Source organism: Uloborus diversus, chromosome 2 (assembly GCF_026930045.1).
Source record: "Uloborus diversus isolate 005 chromosome 2, Udiv.v.3.1, whole genome shotgun sequence".
NCBI classification, from domain to species: Eukaryota; Metazoa; Arthropoda; class Arachnida; order Araneae; family Uloboridae; genus Uloborus; species Uloborus diversus.
The window spans coordinates 155430669-155449636 of NC_072732.1; the positions used below are offsets into that span (position 1 = coordinate 155430669).

Below are 18968 nucleotides of genomic sequence, written 5' to 3' on the forward strand. Positions count from 1 at the left end.
AAGATATTAATGGATAATTTGCATATAATCTTACCCTTCTTTAGAGCATATCTATTATTTTCTTCAATTTGCGGACATTCAGTCAAGATACTGAATATTTAATTCATGCTAAATAAAAAAAGGAAAACAAATGCACATGGATTCATAGAGCATGGCAGCTGATTCTGGAGGCTCAAATGAACCTTTACAATTAGAACCTTTTATCCATCAGGTAAGTTATTTTACTGAAATTACTCTTATTTTAATGAAAAATAATGCTATCATTCTAATTATTTTTCTTCAAATATAAAGCCAAAACTTGAAATGTATTTTTTTTTTTCATGTATACATTTAAAATTTAATGTCACATTTTTTTGGTGGGGATTTTATGTATAAAAATTTTATGTATTAAAAAAAAAGTTGTATTTACAAAAAGGTACGTACATTTTTTTTAAAATTTAAACCTTTTTTTTTCTTTAAATTGCATTTAATTTGAAAAAAGTACTTCCAACTGCAGGGCCACCAAGAGCCAGGCAGGCTCCTTGTCAGTTTGGCTGCTGCCTCCCCCCCCCCCCCCACAAATCTTATACTACTCCAAGCACCCCCCCCCCCCTCACAGGACCGGGTCTCTAGTTTCTGACAAGGCTGTCATGGTCTCCTGTCTACTCTGCTCAATTTAATATTTAGAAAAAAAAATATATACTTATCACCACCAATAAAGGTCACTTTGTCAGAACCGTCTCTTTTCAGAAAATTAAGGGATCATAAGTTTTGAAAGGAGAGGGAGTTTTCGATTTGTTGAATGAAGTTCCAAATTTTTTAATTGCTGCCTGTAAATTAACCGAATCGTCGGGCACAATTTGCCAAACAGGGACATTCTTTGTGAGGTTGAAGCCCATCAGAGTCGCCCTGATCTTGCTCAAACATAGATTGTATTAGATTACTGTATATACTTGCGTATAAGTCGAGAATAAAGTTAGGGGTCAACTTATAAGCAAGGCAGAATTTCTGAAAATTTCACTTGATTTTTTTCTTAGAAAAAAACATTTGAAAACGTGAACATTTTCCCGATATTAGTCAATCTCTTTTTAACAGCTGCTAAAGAAGTAAATACTTAAACATTCTGCCATGATTTTAATGAAGGATAGATAATTACAGTAAACGCCCAACTACGCAAAAAGTACGGCAATCGCTATCTATCTAATAAGTTGTTTCCACAGTCGCAGCATCGTACATGAAAGAATGCCTGCAAATAAAGCCATCAGCTAAAATGTAAACAGTACAAAAATACTTTTATTCAATGACCTGTATGTAATCTTGTATGAAGCACCTGGAAAAAAATACTATGCTCTACAATAAATCATGGCTTTTGATCAGATATTAAAGGAAATGTTCCATCTTACGGATCAAAATTAGCACTTTTAACTAGATTATTCACAAGTTTTGAAAAAGTTTACGAAAAACTTAAACCTAGGACAATATCAGGATAAAAACTAAATCCCAGCATAAAATCAGGACATCTTACGTTGCCAATAATGAAGTCATTTAAGACAAACTGTTATGTCTCTGGACTCCAATAAGAATTTGAAACTGATTGCTGGGTTGATCTTTTAAGAAGAATTCTTAATAATAAACCTGTTCCATCCTAATTGTTTCAAATTGTATTGAATTTTTTTATATGTTCATTGAAACATATTTCAGGTGGGAGGACATTCATCTATGCTTCAGTTAGACAAAGATACTATTTGCAAGCCATTGATTCCAAGAGAACTTAATTTTTATAAATCAGCACCAGATAGTCTCAAAGAATTTATGGCAGAGTTTAAAGGTAAGTACAGCTTCTCAGCCCTTTTACTTTTAGAGAACCGTGTTTTCCTGCACATTATCCGCAGATTATGTACGAAAAAATGTATAATTTTGCGGGTCCGTGTTATACATTGCCATAGATTTGCTGTGCTTTTTTTCCTCAACACCAGAATATTGAAACTCAACTTTCAGCCTGATTCACTAATAGATGGCGTTGACGTAGTAATGACTTCCACCTTGAATGCTCAGCTACATGAGTTTCTTTGCATGCATTCGTTTTTTGACTATGATAAATCTACCAATGGTTAAATGGGACAAATCGCTAATGGAACCACTTCTTTGTCTGTTGAGTAGGGTTGTTAATTTAAAGTAGTCTGAAATTTTCAGTTAATGCAACACTGACTATGTAAAATAAACAACCCTTCTGGCTAAGAAGTAGTCTTCATTTGCACTGAACTGATTGTACTGATTATTGACTTTTAGCATAATTGCTTAAATATAAATATTATTATTTCATCAAGTTTTTAATTTTGTTGCTAAATTTGTGCATTGAATCAAAATTAACTTATTTTTTTGCCATCATACTATCTGCTAAGTATATCAAGTTTTTTTTCTTCTTCAGGCTGATTTTAGGACCAGCGGATTATACGCCATTGCAGATAATATTTAGAAAAACACAGTAACAAGGTTTCTAGTGTTTTTCTTCTTCTTACTGTGAAAATAAAATGCCGTGTTTAAGTCATTAACAGAAAATAATTGATGATGAGAATGTATAACTTTTTCTTTTCCAGTGTTTGACACTTGTAAATAAACTAATTTGATATTCATCATAGGAATTAATGAATCAAGATTGTGGCCAAAGGGTGGGTGTCAGGGTTAAACCCCCCATATTGCTGGGGAAAATGATAAAGAAAAAACTTAAGTTTAATTTGAATTTCTAAAGAGCTCAGATGTAAAAAAGTACCATTTGCATGTTACATTTTCTGTCTTTAATGTTTTGCCGTGTCTACGCCTGCCAACTTTTGCGGCTTAGTATTGTTTCAAAAATTCAGTGCATTCATCACAAAAAACATTTCTTGTGAGGAGGTTGGAAATGAACTCAGGAGTGGATTTGTTGTATTGTCACCCTTCTGATGTGATAGATAATTACTAGTCGACCCGTGCGGAACTCCGCACTGTGCTTCGAATCGCTTTATAAGGCATTTCTTTCTTTAAAATTTCAAAGGAAGAACATTATGAAGAAGAACCGAAAAAAAGTAAGCGCAGAAGAGAAGGCATGTAATTTAAAGACATCAGTAACAAAACCTCGTTAAATACAACGTTGTGATAGTTTGATCATCGCTCAACTGTTGGTCGTACATATTTTCAATGCAAACTTAAATATCATTAAAAGTGTGGCTGAGTAGTGACTCGTGAAAAAGCAATAATTGTGCATGTGAAAAAACAGGTTGTGGCAAATACAGTCCTGCCCATGTGAGCATCTGACTGGAAAAAAAGAAACATTAAAGAGATATTTATTGGCACGGATTCAAATTGGCGCCATTTCATCTTCCATCTTGGCCTTCCATTTCATTCCCCATTCGAACTGGCGCCATTCTAATTCGTCGATTAACAGCCCGACACCACAACAAACCTAGCAACCTAGCAATTGCGCCTTCCTTTTCGAAAGTTATTCATTGAAGGAATGCGTAGTAAAAAAACAGCAAAAAAGCTTTTTGCCAAAAAAAAAAATAATAATAATAAGATCATGCTTCTATGTTTTGTCATTAACCAGCATGATACGATTTAAAATTTTTCGTAAAGCATGGAATTTGATTAAAGAATGACGAAGATCTCACGTAGCGATTGAAACAAACATTCTAGAGAAGTAATAAATTAGATTGAAAATAACTGTTTTTATTTTTGAATATTGAACTATTTCACACGGAAGGTTGCTTTAACCGTTACGGCTTAAATGCCCGCACATGTTTCTTTTTAAACCGAACACTTAAAATTTAAAACCAAAACCAGTTGAACTAAGTCCGTTTTTTAAGTGTAATTTTTCGAACGTAGACAAAATGTATTTTTTTTTTCAGCAGAAAGCAGAGGAGTAGAAAATGATTTCTTGCTAATGAAGTTGATAATAATTTTAATGCTTTATATCGTATTTGCGCAAATAAAAAATTAAAGGTTTACTGGGTGAAACTCGTAGCTTTAATTTGGCGTAGTATTTTTTCATTTGTACAAAAGGTTGAACACTGCTATTAGAAACATCTACATTTCACCATACAATGAAAATGTTTTTCTGTACAAAAAGGACTTCCTTTAGGTAAATCTAATACTTTTTTATGCTTATATTATGCTGAGTGATCTGAATGTAGTCAGAGCGTTAAAAAAATGAAGAACACCCTTCGATTAACAGTCAACTTATCTTAATGATAACTGTAGCTTGCATAACGGAGTCGAAACACCAAGTAGCATTCCCACTTCATTTATTTTTTTACGTGTGTATGTTATGAGTACATGTAATGCGTAATACTAATATAAATTTGATATTATGTCGAAGAGCCCTAGCTTGCCCGAAGTTCATATAGTTTATAGCCGAACGCTCTACTGAAAAAAACTTATCAATTTAACCAAACAATTAATTCCAGTGCTTTTAAGCTTTATTAAAATATGAACACACACACAAGGTTTTTTTTTGCCGAAAGCGACGTAAAAAATTGGAAAACTGCATTAGAACTTTGCAAAAAAAAAAAAATATGCATAAGAACTACAGGCTGCATCAAGGTTTTCAAACAGCAAGGGGCGTTTTCAAAAAATTGATTTTTCGACCGTAAGTCTATTTTTCATCATTAGCCAGCCTGATAAGTTTTAAAATGAGAAGGGAACAATATATAAGATAAGATATTGAAGAGAAATGTTTTTATTTTTGAAAATTTTTGCAATTCGTTACCGCAGGCTGCTTGAACCGTTATGACTTAGATGGCAGCACATGTTCATCATTTAACAGCACGGTTAAAATACAAAATAAATTGAACTATGCTCTATTTTAAGCGTAGCTTTTCGAATGTAGTAAAAATGTGATAAGCCTTTTTTTTTTTTTTTTTGCAAAAAGTAGAAAAAATATATATTTTACCCTTCAAATTGAGATGGTATTTTTTTTTATTTGTACAAAGAGTAAAAAACTCATTAGAAGAATATATATTTCAATATACGATTTATTTTTTTCTGAACAAAAAACAATTCTATTATAGTATGAAATCTTAAACCTGTTACTTATATTTTCGCTTACATTATGCTTTAATTTTCTTACCAGAGCCAAAGCTTTAAAAAAAAGAAAAACGTACAATTCAGAAGCAATTTAGCACAAAGTCGCATCAAGTTTTCATAACAGCAAGTAGCATTTTCTTCTCATTTATTCTATTCCCTCATATTTGTTATACTCTTCATTAAGTGTTCATGCAATGCGCGATATTTCTCTAATTTTTTGATGCAGATTGTCCGGACGTGGGCCCGAACGCTCATTCTCCTGGTTACGAGGAGAACGCTCTGCCAATCAAGCTATTCAGCTCTGTCGGTCATAGTGCAAGTTAAAGTTATAAGTTTAACCGAAAACCTCATTCTGGTTCTTTAAAACAGGTTTTTCGGCTGAAAAAAACAATTTTTAGACCGTGGGTCTATTTTTCGTCAGTAGCCAGCACCATAAGCTTTAAAATAAAGTGTAAATCAAAGAAATTGATCAAGAATTGAGGAAAATCTGGCATAGAAACCAAAAACAGGCTACAGAAATAATATATAAGGATACCCTCTCTATCTCAAGACCCTCTTCTCGTTTTATTCCCATTTGCTCGATTGGAAAAGATCTTTGATAAATGCTAAGCAGAGAAAATTCCTTTTGATTAAATTGTATTTACACATACAGTGAAACCTGTGTAAGTTGACCTCTTGCAGTGAACTACTTTAGTGGTCAACTTATAGAGGTTGAATTATATGATGTAGATCTAATTCTGTACCTGAAAATAGCATTCAACTTTACAGGTTTTACTGTATATAATTTATTTTTATTGTTTCAGGAATTTTAGAAGTGACATTTTCCGAAGCTCTTGATGGATACATAGATCTGACAACCTACTTACCACCAACGTACAAATTATCTCCCAGTAAAACTGCTCGTAAAAGTTCCTTCTCAGACAATGAGAAGAAGTATAAGCATAGGTACAATATTCAATGTTATTTCATGATATAACTACTGCAATATATTTTTGGTTAAATTTTAAATAGAAGGATGCTAGAGATCCTGCATTGTTTTTTAATTCATTTTAAATGTAATCTATAGTGTGGCACCGCAAAGTTGAACTTTGACTTTGGGACAATGTTAACCACTTTTTAGGGAGGGTAATTGGTGCCAAGTTGGGTTGCTTTTGCAGTAGACTTTCAAAAGTATTTCAACTCGTATCCATGCCAATAGCATCCTTTTTACACAGTAAAGGAAATATGGTAATCGCTAAAAAATGTTCACTCAAATATTGGCCTAAGTTTCCATTTTGCTTACCCCACAATGAATGTTGAGTGGTTTTCTAGGCCCAACCGCACATGCATATGTACCTAAGAATGTATGAAGGTTCAAAGTATCCTTTTGACAATCCCCAGGTTAATTATGAGTTTTCTTGTGACATCTGTATGTATTGCTTATTACTCAAAAAAGGTATGCCCTAGAAAGTTGGTATGTAGACTCCTAGTGGGATCTAGTTGTGCACCTCTCCTTTTGGTTGTATTTGGATGTTTCAAAAAGAGTTGTTTTACACCTTTTTGGGGAAAATCGGGGGGGGGGGGGGGAATTGATTTTTGGGGGAAAAATTAATTCAATGCAAACTTAAGTGGTGTTATAACTTGGCAACCACTTGGCAATATATCGCCAAGCTTTTGGTTGCCAAGTTGGCGATAAATTTGGTGGAGAAATATATTTTTCAAATCTGGTTTCAATTTGGCGTTATTGGCAATGTTTAGAGTTATCCATTGAATCATGTTAAAGTTGTCGATATCAAGGGAAAAAATCTCTGTAAATTGCTTTTTTGCATTGGTTCGCGATAAACTAGGGGTGTATAAATACTTAAAGTGCTTCCATGCTTACTCTAAGGCACTATTATATTGTAATTTCGTTCTTTATATACGTTCCACACAGCTTTTTTTAAATTATTCAAAAACATGGATTATTTGATAGATGTAAAAGGAAGTAGTGTATCCACATCAGATTTTTTCACTGAACACCCCAAAATGAGGTAAACATTAGCAAGGTACTCAACTTATTAGAGCCACACTATAAAAATAATTATTTGCAAATGGAGAATCAACAATGTGCTGATGAAATTTTGTATTTGAAATCATCTTTAAAATATAATTTCTAAGGTGACAACACTGTATAGATGTAGGAACTTGTCTATGTGGCTCTTGTTATTTGTTGCTCTGGGTTCAATCCTAGCCGGTCGAAGATCCAGCATCTTCATTAATGGTGACTGGGGGATGTTAAATATGCTTGTGGTCACTAAGCCCTCGCCCCAATTGCTCGCCTTCTGGTCTGGATAAAAAAATCAGAGCTTTCTCCATGGTCATATCCAACTGGTTACACCACAAATAGTGGTAGGTATGTGGGACCTTGGAGTGAAAAGAGTTATTTGCTGCTTGGTAATTGCCATCATTATTTAAAAAAAAAAGAAACTTTCTTACGTTACATAATATGTACCTCTTTTAGTGCTTATTTAATCATTTTTGAGAAAATTTGAAGTAAATTTCATGAAAATTGGTTAAACAATTCTGACCTAAAAAATGAATGCAATATTTTTCATGTTATAAGCATTGATGTAGTTGAGGAAGGATGGTTAGAGGACTGTATCTAGTTTGTTTTTTATTTTTACCTTAAGATCTCTTATCTGTTTAATATTTTAACATCTGCATTCCAACATTTTTTAGTTTTATTAACTTGTATCTGTAATTATTAGCATAACTCTTTTTTTTTCCATGACTATAATTTTTAGTAAAGATGTATTTTTTGCCTGGTATGATTTTTTACATATTTTTTGTTTTGCTCTTTAGAATCAAATTGTGCCAATCAGGAGATATTGAAATCGAAAGTTTGACTTATGATGATGTAAAGCAGACATTTGAAAAGTGCAATAACAGTAAATCTCAAAATGGTACACTTCTTAATCCTTGGGTTTTGCGTTGTCACAAAGAACAAATGAAAAAACTCAGGAATTCATCTTCCAAGATTCTTCAAAGTAATTTTTCCCTAATGTTACCACTTTTTTTTTCTTTTTTTTTTTTTGCAACTTGAAGCAGTATAAGACTAAAATAAAATAATACCTTTGTTTCTACATTTTGTTTTTGTTTTTAATAACATATCTTAGATTATCATTTATTTAGTATTTTGGAGGACATAAGCCACAGCTTATACATGTTTAAAAGTTTAGTTCTAATGACCATAACTTATATGCTAATTCTGCAGCAGTAGAGCACACAAGGGGAGGGTTCAGAGGATCTGGACTCCTCCAATGGCCCTTGAGTTTTTTTAACTGAGTATGTGGTACAACTATCCTGTGTATGTGGTACATAAAATAATTACAAGCAAAGGTAACAGTAATTACAGATTTAATACAGTCGAACCTGTCTATCTCGAATTTCACGGGATGAAAAAAAATTCGAGATAAAGAGGTTCTGAGACACGGAGGTTTTGAGAGACTTATTGAAATTTGGAATCTGATGATGAAAATTTTTGAATTTTATACCAAGGACTAAACATGCGAAATATTAAAATTCTTCCGTAATAGTTTTGTTAGGTATTTATTCTACTATTTTATACTAAGCACTTTATTGCAAGTTTAAGGAATCTTTTTGTCAGTAATGAAATTTTAAGCATACCTTTTGCAAGCAAAATATGTAGGCTTTTATTGTTTTTCGGTGCCTGATTTTTTTTAGATTCAAATATCAGGGGTCTGGCCAGAGGATATTTGGGTCCGTTAACGGACCCTTCACAAAAATCCGATCAACCAAAACGGACCTTTCACAAAATCCCGATCAAACAAAACGGACTCTTCACAAAACTCTGATAAACAAGATCGGATCTTTCACAAATTGTTTATTGAAAGAGCAAATCTGAAAACAAAATAACGCATATTTCTGTGTATAAACCGATAATTTTTGGAACCTTTTTTGAAGTCAAATTAGAGGGATCAGCTTATACAAAATCAGCTAATTTTGAAAGAAAAAAATCGGCACTCTTGCGATGCTCCTGCAAGCGATAAATTATTGCTACTGCCAAATAAATATAATCGTTGTTTGTTTGTTTTATCACAGCTAATTAGCAGCGGTGTTGTTGTAAACTTTTCTGAAAAGGCATTGGTAAGCACTTTTCTCCGCTCATAATTTAATAAACAATAATAATATATATCTGCGAAATGAACTTAGAACTGCAAAGGGATAGTAAGGGTGAGGAAAAAATATGATTGCTTCAGATAGGGTTACCATCTTCAAAATTATCACCACTTAGCGTCTTGTGTTGAACCTTTATGATGACTTGATTAGAAAATATTCTCATCATTTTGCCAGCTTGTCAATATTTGCGTTTTTACGATGCCCGGTGCTATGTTTAATTGTTATTTTGGGGAAAATTATATGAGTTTTGATTTTTCGATGCTAACAAGGATGATTAACTTTAAATAAACTCTTTTAATTACCGTTTTTTTTTTCTTTAGATGTCTACATTTTGAAAAATGCAATCTTTTAACATCCGATATGATAATCATATTTTGTTCTATTTTCAAGCTAACTTCTCTTTATTAGGATTCAAATAAATGAAAAGTCTCTTAATTTCTGTTAGAACTCTCATTTCAAGTTTTTAAAGCAAAATTCCATTTTCTGTTATGAGTCAAAAAATAAAATGCTGAATAGATGGTTTATTTTATTTTATTTTTTGGGTCAACTGTGTCCACAGATATTAATGATATGTTTATCATAGGACTCTAAAATGCAATTTTAAAATAATTTTATCAAAAATATTTCTTTTACAAGCCCTTTCTATGCTTTTGATGCCTTCACTTTGAGAATTGCGATCTCTTTGCATCCGCTATGGAATCCGATTTTTCGAATTTTTGATGATTATTACGCTTTGGTAAGAGGTAAACAATTGAAATATCTTTTTATTTTTGTTAAAAAAAAAAGTTTTAAACGAAATTCTGTGCTTTTTAAGAGTGTCTTGGGTCAAAAAGTTGAATGCTGAACCCTTTTCTGAATTTTATTTTATTTATTTATATTTTTGTTACAATTATTTTAAATACTGTACAGAAATATATCTGGTATAATTTAACATAATGTAGAATGGTAGATAAATATTGATACTTGAAAGAGCGATGCCCCCCCCCCCCCCCCCCCCCCCGCCAAATATCAGAAAAAAAATCCAGAATGATTTTCTCGACGTAGAAGAGGAAAACACTCAACTTTAAGTTTAATTGATGCAGTTTGTGCCATCTCTAAATCTAAAATTTCGTTTTAACAATTTTTTTTTTTTGCGAAATTTTTTGATTTTTCACAAAATTAATTCATTTTTCACAAAATTATTTGATTTTTCACAAAAAAACGGACCCTGTGAAAAATCCTGGACAGACCCCTGAATATCCTCTCTTGAGGTTGGCAATGGCTGAAAACCCATCTTGCCCTATTGTACATACTTAACTTGGCGTCAATTTCATTTTTCTTCATTAATGGATTGCCGTCCAAAAATTCTAAAAATTCCACTTTTTCATCATTGGAAAAAATCTTTAGCTTTCTTTTCACGCCTATCATCTCGGTTTTCTATGCAATCACAACTTCAAGCAAAAGATCACTCACGGATCAGTACCTAAACCAGATAACAGATAATGAAACAGGTTTTAATTTGAATGACCTTCAACTATGAACTTGAAAAAGTCGCCCCACATGTCAAATCTGTCAAGCCCAGCCCTCTCCCCACTGTCCCATTCTCTGCTCTCTGCTCTGCTTCCGAGAAAGTGCTCGAAATGACTGTCCTTTCGTTAGTCTCTTCCTGAAAAAAATACCTAGGTGCATTTCTCCTTTTTTTCCCCTGCCCTTGAGAATAGTGCTACTGTTTCTGTGTAGAAGGAAAGTTGTTTGCTGTTTTGAAGATTGCTGGGCTTTGAATTCGAAAATGTCAGCATTGGTGGAATTCGAGATATAAAGGTATTCGGGATTTTTTTTTCGAGATAAACATGGAAAATACATTAAATTTTGGCAGAAAATGCAGGGAAATTAAAAAATTTCGAGATAGACAGGTTTTCGAGATTAGCAGGTTCGGGATAAACAGGTTCGACTGTAAATGAAAAAAAAAATATTTTCTATCTATCTTCCCCAACAAGTTTGAACTGTATGTGAATATAAATTGTTCTAGAATGATGATTTTGCTTTGCTGTTTTTGTTTTTAACAATGAGAAAAGGAGATACATTCATTCTTGCGCTTTCTGGTGTTTTAATTATGTATATGTCTGGTGTATTTAATTCATAAATTAATTTTATTAACTAATGCTAAGTAATTATTTAATTTTCTTACAAAAAGTTTTTTGTTCCCGAAATTCGATAAAATAAAAAAAAATGTTTAGATGCATGTTGGAGCATGCTATGAAAATGGTGGACCTACGATCCTGACCCCCTCCCCTTTGAGAAATTTCTTTGTGCGCCACTGTTCTGAAGTATGAATGAGGAGGAAACCCAATAAAAAGGCAGCAAATTAGGAGTCTTTTCCATATATTTCAATTAAATGTTAAACTATAACTGTTAGGTGTAAAGAAGCCAGAATTGAGAACCAAAATAGTGACTCTGGAATCTCCGACACAGCAGAGCCAGATAGTAACAAAATTATGATGATTTAAATCAATATTTAAATTTATTGTGCTTTAAGAGATTCAAAACTTGATAGCTATAAGGAACAAGTATGTGATAGTGATTTTTTGTCTAGTGTAATGTATATGCTGGTTCAGCTTATCTCCCAAAAAATATGGTACAGTAACCCCTCATTACATTGTGCATATCAGGAGACTGCAAAAACGCAAAATACAGTTGGACCCCGATTTAACGAATTCATCAGGACCAAAACTTTTATACGTTAAATCAGGGTCATTCGTAATATCGGGGTGTGAAATTTGTTTTTAAAAAATTGCACTTAGCTGATCTAAAAGCCCTAATAAGCAACTGTGCAAAAATATCCATAATTAGAAAGTGTAGTTTTTTTTACCCAGCATTACCTGACTTATTACTCTAGTTAATTTGAAATTTTAAAGTACTGTGTAGCAGATATTTTATAATTTCCTTGATATTTGAAGCGAAATAGTTCTTTTTCGACATTTGGAGGGAAGAAAATGCTGTGTCATTTACAGCCTGCTGCATGAGGTATGTTTTTAGTTTCCAGGCCATGTAAAGCATTTGAAAAAGTAAGTTTTAATGGGAGTTTCATTATTGCTTTCTGCATCAGAATCGCTATTCATTGGTTTCTCCCTCGCCCGTCAAAAATTGCAGATTCCAAGAAAAGTCTTTTTCTGCTTCAGACAATATCGGTTTAGCCATTTGGAAAACAATCCAACGTTTTCTAACTCAAATTAACAAAAAAAAATTTTTTTTTCCGACTTTTAAAATAATTTGTTATTTTGGGGTTTATTATTCGGTAAATAGGGGTTTTTGCCTTTATTTTAGCTGAGGAAACAGAAAAATTCACTAAATCGCGAAATTTGTTAAAAAGAGGTTCATTAAATCAGGGTCCGACTGTATATCCGAAAGCATAATATAACTGAGGTCATAAAAAGTAATATTTTAATTGGTGTACAAATTGACACATTTGCACTTACAAGAAGATTAGTATTTTATAATATTATAATGATTTTCTTTTAAATTAGCTTCTCAATTATTCTTTTAAAATCAATTTTTAAAAGATAAAATTATTTCTATTGCTTTATGAAGGAATGTGAATCAAAAGGTGCAGCTTAAATTGTGTCAAATCAAGAGTATAGAAAACATTCTAGTTTTCTATATGCTTTGGTAGAGAAATATAACTATTTTTTTCTTCTGTGATATCAATTGTAAGCCAATATTTTTGTAAAAATATAATTTTTCGGGAGGAAAAAAAAGCATGATCTTTCCGGATGAGTGTTAATTGAGGCACGATGTGATGAGAGGTTACTGTATTTTGTACCTGTTCTCATTAATTCTGCTTTGTTATACAGTAAAGCCTTGCTGCTACAACAATATTTTGGGGACCAAAGAAATATATTGTTATAGAGGGATATATTGTGTTATATCTATGGACTACATATTTTGGGAATACAATCGGGTTTTTTCATTTTAATATTATAGTATATGCACTACCTAGGTATAAATGTATTTGGGTGATTCTCCAAAATCCTAACAACATTATGACCCAGGAGCCTAACACAAGGATTGTTTGGTTTAGATTTTTTCTTCTTTTTTTTAATAGTTAGAAATAAATTTTCCGATCTTATTTCATTCCTATTAAAGCGATCATTTATATTTTCCTACAAAATTCTTTAACGAACCAGAAAGTCACTCTTTTGGTGTGTCCCCATTAGTTTCTCAAATATACTTAAATTATTTTTAAATGTTATATTAACATTCCACAAATTTAATTTGTAGTTCTAATTTAAGCATACTTAAAGGTACAAAATAACATCCTTGAACTAAATTTAATTATTTAAATAATGAAGGTACGTCTTTTAAAGTTTGTCCTCAAATTTCATGTCATTCTAATGTCCTAGGAATGAGTTCATTTATTATAGATTTAAAAAAGGAATTTTTAATTTGTTGTACTACAATCCTGTTTATTATCACCATGTTGTTGGATTCCTTGAGCATTTTGTGAATATGATTTGTCTGCTGTTCTTACTAAAACTTTGAAGGTCAAAAATGGGTATGAAACATTTTTAATAATTCTTACAGTGGTGAAAAGGAATAAGTACACAATAAACAGTAAGTCTTCTTTGGTCAGAAAAAACAGAATAAAAAGGGCAACAGTTGATAACATAGGATATTTTTCATTATTTGAAAACCAAATTATTGTGATAAAGGGGGGTTTGAAATTTAAAAAAAAATGTTTTGCAGGGGTTTATTGCTGTAGATAATATAGCAATATTGAGAGGACAATAACATTAATTCTTATGCGAGTTCACCGGAACCATGAAACATTATCCCAGTAGAGGGATTATCGTTGTATCGGATAACGTTTGTAGCGAGGTTTTACTGTATATGTTTAATGTGTTTGTTTTTTAATTTTTTCATTGTACACCTATAATTGTATTTCCATGTTTAGTCCTAGTGAAAACTAAACTTTAAAAAATATGATAATTGTGGTAAAATGAGAATATTTTTTTAATTTGTACATATTTTTTTTGAACTAATCCTTTTGAAATTAATAACAAGGTTATTTTGCAGAATACATCATGCTGGAAAACCGTGTATCAAAATTTGAGTTTCCCTGCATTTTAGACCTCAAAATGGGAACAAGGCAATATGGAGATGATGCTTCTCTGGCAAAGAGACACTCACATACAGCTAAAGCAGCATCTTCTACCACTGCTGTACTGGGTGTAAGAATAAACGGTATGCAGGTGGGTTTGAATGATTTTTTCTCCTAAAAAAGGAACTGTTGCATTTTTTGCTTATTTTGTAGGAAAATGTTTTGCCTTGTATTGTTAGTCATGGTACATTTCTTATCCTTCTGATGCAGTGGTCTTCAACTCTATTTTGATAAAGTTCTAAATTTTTTGTATTATGGAAGGCTTGCAGGCCACATTGATCAAATTGTATATATACTTTGACTTAGAGAGAGACAATGTAAAGTTTTAAAACAAGTTTTTGTTAAGTTTGAAAACTTCAGGGAAAATCAATATTCAACACACATTGTAATTCAAATAGCAAAACATGATTTTCAAATGTATATATAATAAATATATAAACAAATTGAAAGTTACAAAAATACCAAACCCAAAGCCTGAAGGTGCGCAAAAGCAACCAACCAATTAAGCTAAGTAAAGCAGCACCCCAGAGAATGAAATAGAACAGAATTGTAACAGCAATGTACAAAAGTAAATGGAAATTAAAACTTAAATGGTGGAACCAGTACTCATCAGCAGTGCAAACTCCATCTTATGGTTGAAAACCCAAAAAATGAAACATACAGTGTAAAAGAATTGCATAAGTACCGAAAATTCATTACATTGAATAGCAATGAGCGGAACGCATCAACTGCTACACTGCAAGCGAATAAACGGGAGCTTATACCTAAAACTCATGGGTGCAAGACTTTTCATCTCAAGACGGATTTCCGTCTTGCCGAGACTGAGGACGGTAACGGAAAGCTATTTGATAAATTTCCTTCAGTTTTTACTGTGAAAACAGCTTTAAAAAAAGAAAAAAAGAAAAAGAGAAAAATTAGGTGTTTAAAAAAATGCTTTATCCTGTTCCATAACCACGCATTTAGCATTTACATTCCCTCTATTTTCCTCCATGGCTTTTTTTTTTTTTGCAATGTGCTTTCAGAGGCATGGCTTTCAGACTTGCGCCGACTGGCCTTTAGACTGAAATAACCTGCCAACTCACAGACTGCATTACAGACTGGGCTGCAGAAAAAAAACATCAAATGTTGAGTCGTAAAAAATGCAATTGTAGGCCATTTTTTTGAATTTGGGCGCGGTTCGCGATTTCTCCTCTGCAAAAACTTTTGGAAACTTAAGTCAAGAATATTAAAGAAAATATGTAATTTATCAAGATGCAATTTTCTAATGTCATATTTTCAGTTTATATTATTTTTTGTTTAAAGATAACTAATTTTGGACCCTTTGTCTGTGTCCCTACAGGTTTATCACCAGGACTCTGGCAGATTTATGTGTCACAATAAATATTATGGACGTAGCTTAAACTATAGATGGATTTCACAAAACTTTGGTGAATTTCTTACAAGACGGTATTCATCTGCGATATGATGTAATTGCTAGCTTGCTAAAAAAGATACGTAAGCTGCATTCTGTGGTCCAAACTTTAAGTACATTCCGTTTTTTTACTAGCTCGCTTTTAATTATTTATAGCTGTGAGAAATTATGCTTACAAAATAACAAGAATGAAAAACAAAGAAGTTCGCCATTACATGACAACGGTAATGTGCCCAAAAAGGAAAAAGATGTTGAAGAATCTCTAGCTTGTTGCAAACGTTGTGATTCATGCTCAGCTTCTAGTGATATAAACAAATTTAAAGGATGTTTTCCTGGTGAATGTGTAGATGAAAATGATTTTTTTTTCCTCTCGTAGATCTGTGTATGATTGATTTTGCGCATTCTACTCATGGTCGTATGCCTGATTCTCCAGTTGTGCACAATGGACCAGATGAAGGGTACTTATTTGGATTAGAGAATCTCATAGCTCATTTAGAAATCATTCAAGAAAAAGGAGAATAGTCAGTTTACTGAAGCTTAAAAAAAAGTAACTAACCGTTCATACCTCATTTTGGTGCCACTCTAAATGAAAGGTTTTTACATAAAATATTTTTCATTATCCATATTTCAGGGCATTAATTGTTACATTTTTGAAGAATCGTTGCTTATCATTTTTGGTAAAGCTTCAGCTGACATGAATTATCGGAACAGTTTCTTCAAAGCTTAATCACATATTTTTCCCCAGATCCAATTCCATTTATGCTTAGTTATATATTTCTAATATTCATTCTCAAAATGTTAGATTTAAGAATCTATTTTTATTTTTTGTTCCAAATTACAATTTATATGTTAGCTATGAAGCCCCCCCCCCCCCTCCATTTTCATATTAAGAGTGAATCTAGATTAGATAGTAAAACTTAACCTTTATTTTCAAAATAAATGTAGAAATGACATAACATACTTACAATCTAAGAAATAAATGATGTGTCATTTTTATGAAAGATTTATCTATTTATCTATTATTTTTTAATTACTTTTTGAATCCTTTATTCTTATTTTGTAGCCTAAAAGTAATAATTAACTTGATGTTAATGTGCCCAACATAAATTATTCTCTATTTATAATAGTAAAAGGCTCAATACGTATGATTAATCTTTCTCCTGTTGCGTTGCCATCATTATAAAAAATTAAGAGAAGATTCTGTGCTTTACTTTTGAGCAAAACAATGTATTTTGTATGCTATGCTACTTCATTCATGCTATTTTGCATTTAATACAATTTTAACAATTTGAATAGTATTTTTAAAAAAATGTGTTTAATTTGCAAGTTTTGAGCAGAAAAGTTTAAAATTTTGAACAATTCTTCAGCTATAATAGCAGTTTCCTTTTGCATTTCACCTCGGATTGTTGTTACCATTACAATTTGTCACCCTTCTTCAAAAAAAAAATTCAATCCATTGCATTGTCAATTTTTTAATTTTGTCATTTATATGAAACAATTTCGTAAGATTTTACAAAAGTTTTTAGTCAGTGAATGAATGATTCTTATGCTCCTGTTACAGTGTGAATGTCAAAATGCACTGTATATATGTTGAATTTATCGAGTTTATGACAAAAATCAATCTTTTGTTTTTCAAAAAACGTGAGAATTTAGAAAAGTTTCTGTGGAGAAAGGTTAAATCACATTTTTCATCTTTAATTAACTTTTTAAAAACTACTAATTAGCATTTTGAGTGGCATTTAACAACTAAATGTTGAAAAAAATGAGGTGTGAATGGCTTTGGAGAGAAAAAATCCAGGTCCTGTACCATATCTTTATATGCATTTACGATTGTGATAATTCATGGTATGTCAGTATTATGTTTTAAATACTTTTATTGCCTTAACCTGTTTTGTTTAGGTGAATTTGTATGCAGTTCAGATGAATGAATTTCTTAAAATTTTGTTTCGATTGTTAAATGCAGCATTAAACATTTTGTGAAGATGTTTTCTAAATCATCTATATTTTTAGGCACATTTGAATATAAAAATTGTGAAACATATTTGTTTGTATTGTGTTGGGTGTTGAAGGTGATAAAATTTCATGTTTCCTAAATCATGAGTGATATTTTTTAATCAAATGGTTTATATTTTAAGTTTTTCTGGGGCGGAATCTAAATAAAACTGTTTTAAAATTAATATTTTAAGTGTTGTTGCATTAATTGTGCTTATTTATGCTTTTGAATGGAGTGATTATCTTTTGACAGCTTAGAAGTATTAGAATGACTGTTATGTGTAAAATTATGTGTTATCAACGTATATTTATAATCATATATTTGTCATTTATTTATTTATAAGGATTCTCATTTAATATTTTCAGGTTTATTGATGCTGTCAGGAAATTTAATTTTTATTTATGCTTTGAGTTTGTAACATAGAAATACTTGTTATGAATGATTTTAAAAGCGAAAAGTTTTATTGTTTTGTGTAATGTTGCTTTCTATACATAAAACTAAGAAAAAAGATTTTATTTATTTAGAATTCGGTGTGAAATTTCTTTTCTCTTAACAATTGAAAATCCGTTTTTCAATATAGTTTTTAAGTTTTTGCAGCAATAATATTCTTAAACTTCCTTCTGGAATTGAAATGATTGTTTTTAACGAAACTCAATTTTTAATTGGTTCAATAGGTTTCATTCATTAAATGCAAAAAAAAAGTCTATTTTTAACCAGTGTCTACTAACAAGTAATCAAATTATTCCTATAAATCATAGAATAGATCTAACAAAAATGAGGTGTTAGCTGTGCTTTTTCCTTTAGAGGAAATACAGTTAAAGTTAACTAAATACTATGTATTACTTTTACTGGACGTTCCCATAAGGGAAAAATCTAATGTATGATACATAAATAATAATAGTTTTTCTCTATGTATATAACTGAATATGTATGTGCATTAATGCATTTATTTTCAATAGTTTCAAATGCTTTCAATTTATAGCTACAGTGAAATCCTGTTACAGCAAACTTCAAGGGATCGCAAATTTTCTTGGTTGCAACCCAAATTTTGTTGCGATGGAATTTTAGGCAATGTAATGGCAGTTAAACTGGGACTGAAAATTTATTTCATTGAAACGCATATTTCATGGTATTGGTATTTGTTGTAATGGGATTTCACTGTGTAAACCAATAAATATTTGAAATTGCCTGTAGCCATTTAACAAATAAGACCCCAAAAAAATTGCTTACAT

General features: G+C 31.6%; 1 protein-coding gene across 1 annotated transcript; it reads left to right on the forward strand.

Moving 5' to 3' along the window:
- Nucleotides 1–151: 151 nt before the first annotated feature.
- LOC129216101 (inositol hexakisphosphate kinase 1-like) lies at nt 152–18515 on the forward strand. The gene is made up of 6 exons (XM_054850255.1): nt 152–211; nt 1681–1807; nt 5841–5982; nt 7858–8042; nt 14248–14423; nt 15672–18515. The coding sequence occupies exons 1-6, from the start codon at nt 152–154 to the stop codon at nt 15795–15797; spliced, it is 816 nt and encodes a 271-aa protein (XP_054706230.1). The 3' UTR covers nt 15798–18515.
- The last annotated feature ends 453 nt before the right edge of the window (nt 18516–18968 follow it).

Coding starts and splice junctions, on each gene's coding strand:
- LOC129216101 (XM_054850255.1), top strand. CDS start 152: ATGGCAGCTGATTCTGGAGGCTCAAATGAACCTTTACAATTAGAACCT. Junction 212..1,680: donor TAGAACCTTTTATCCATCAG/GTAAGTTATTTT, acceptor AACATATTTCAG/GTGGGAGGACATTCATCTAT. Junction 5,983..7,857: donor GAGAAGAAGTATAAGCATAG/GTACAATATTCA, acceptor TTTGCTCTTTAG/AATCAAATTGTGCCAATCAG.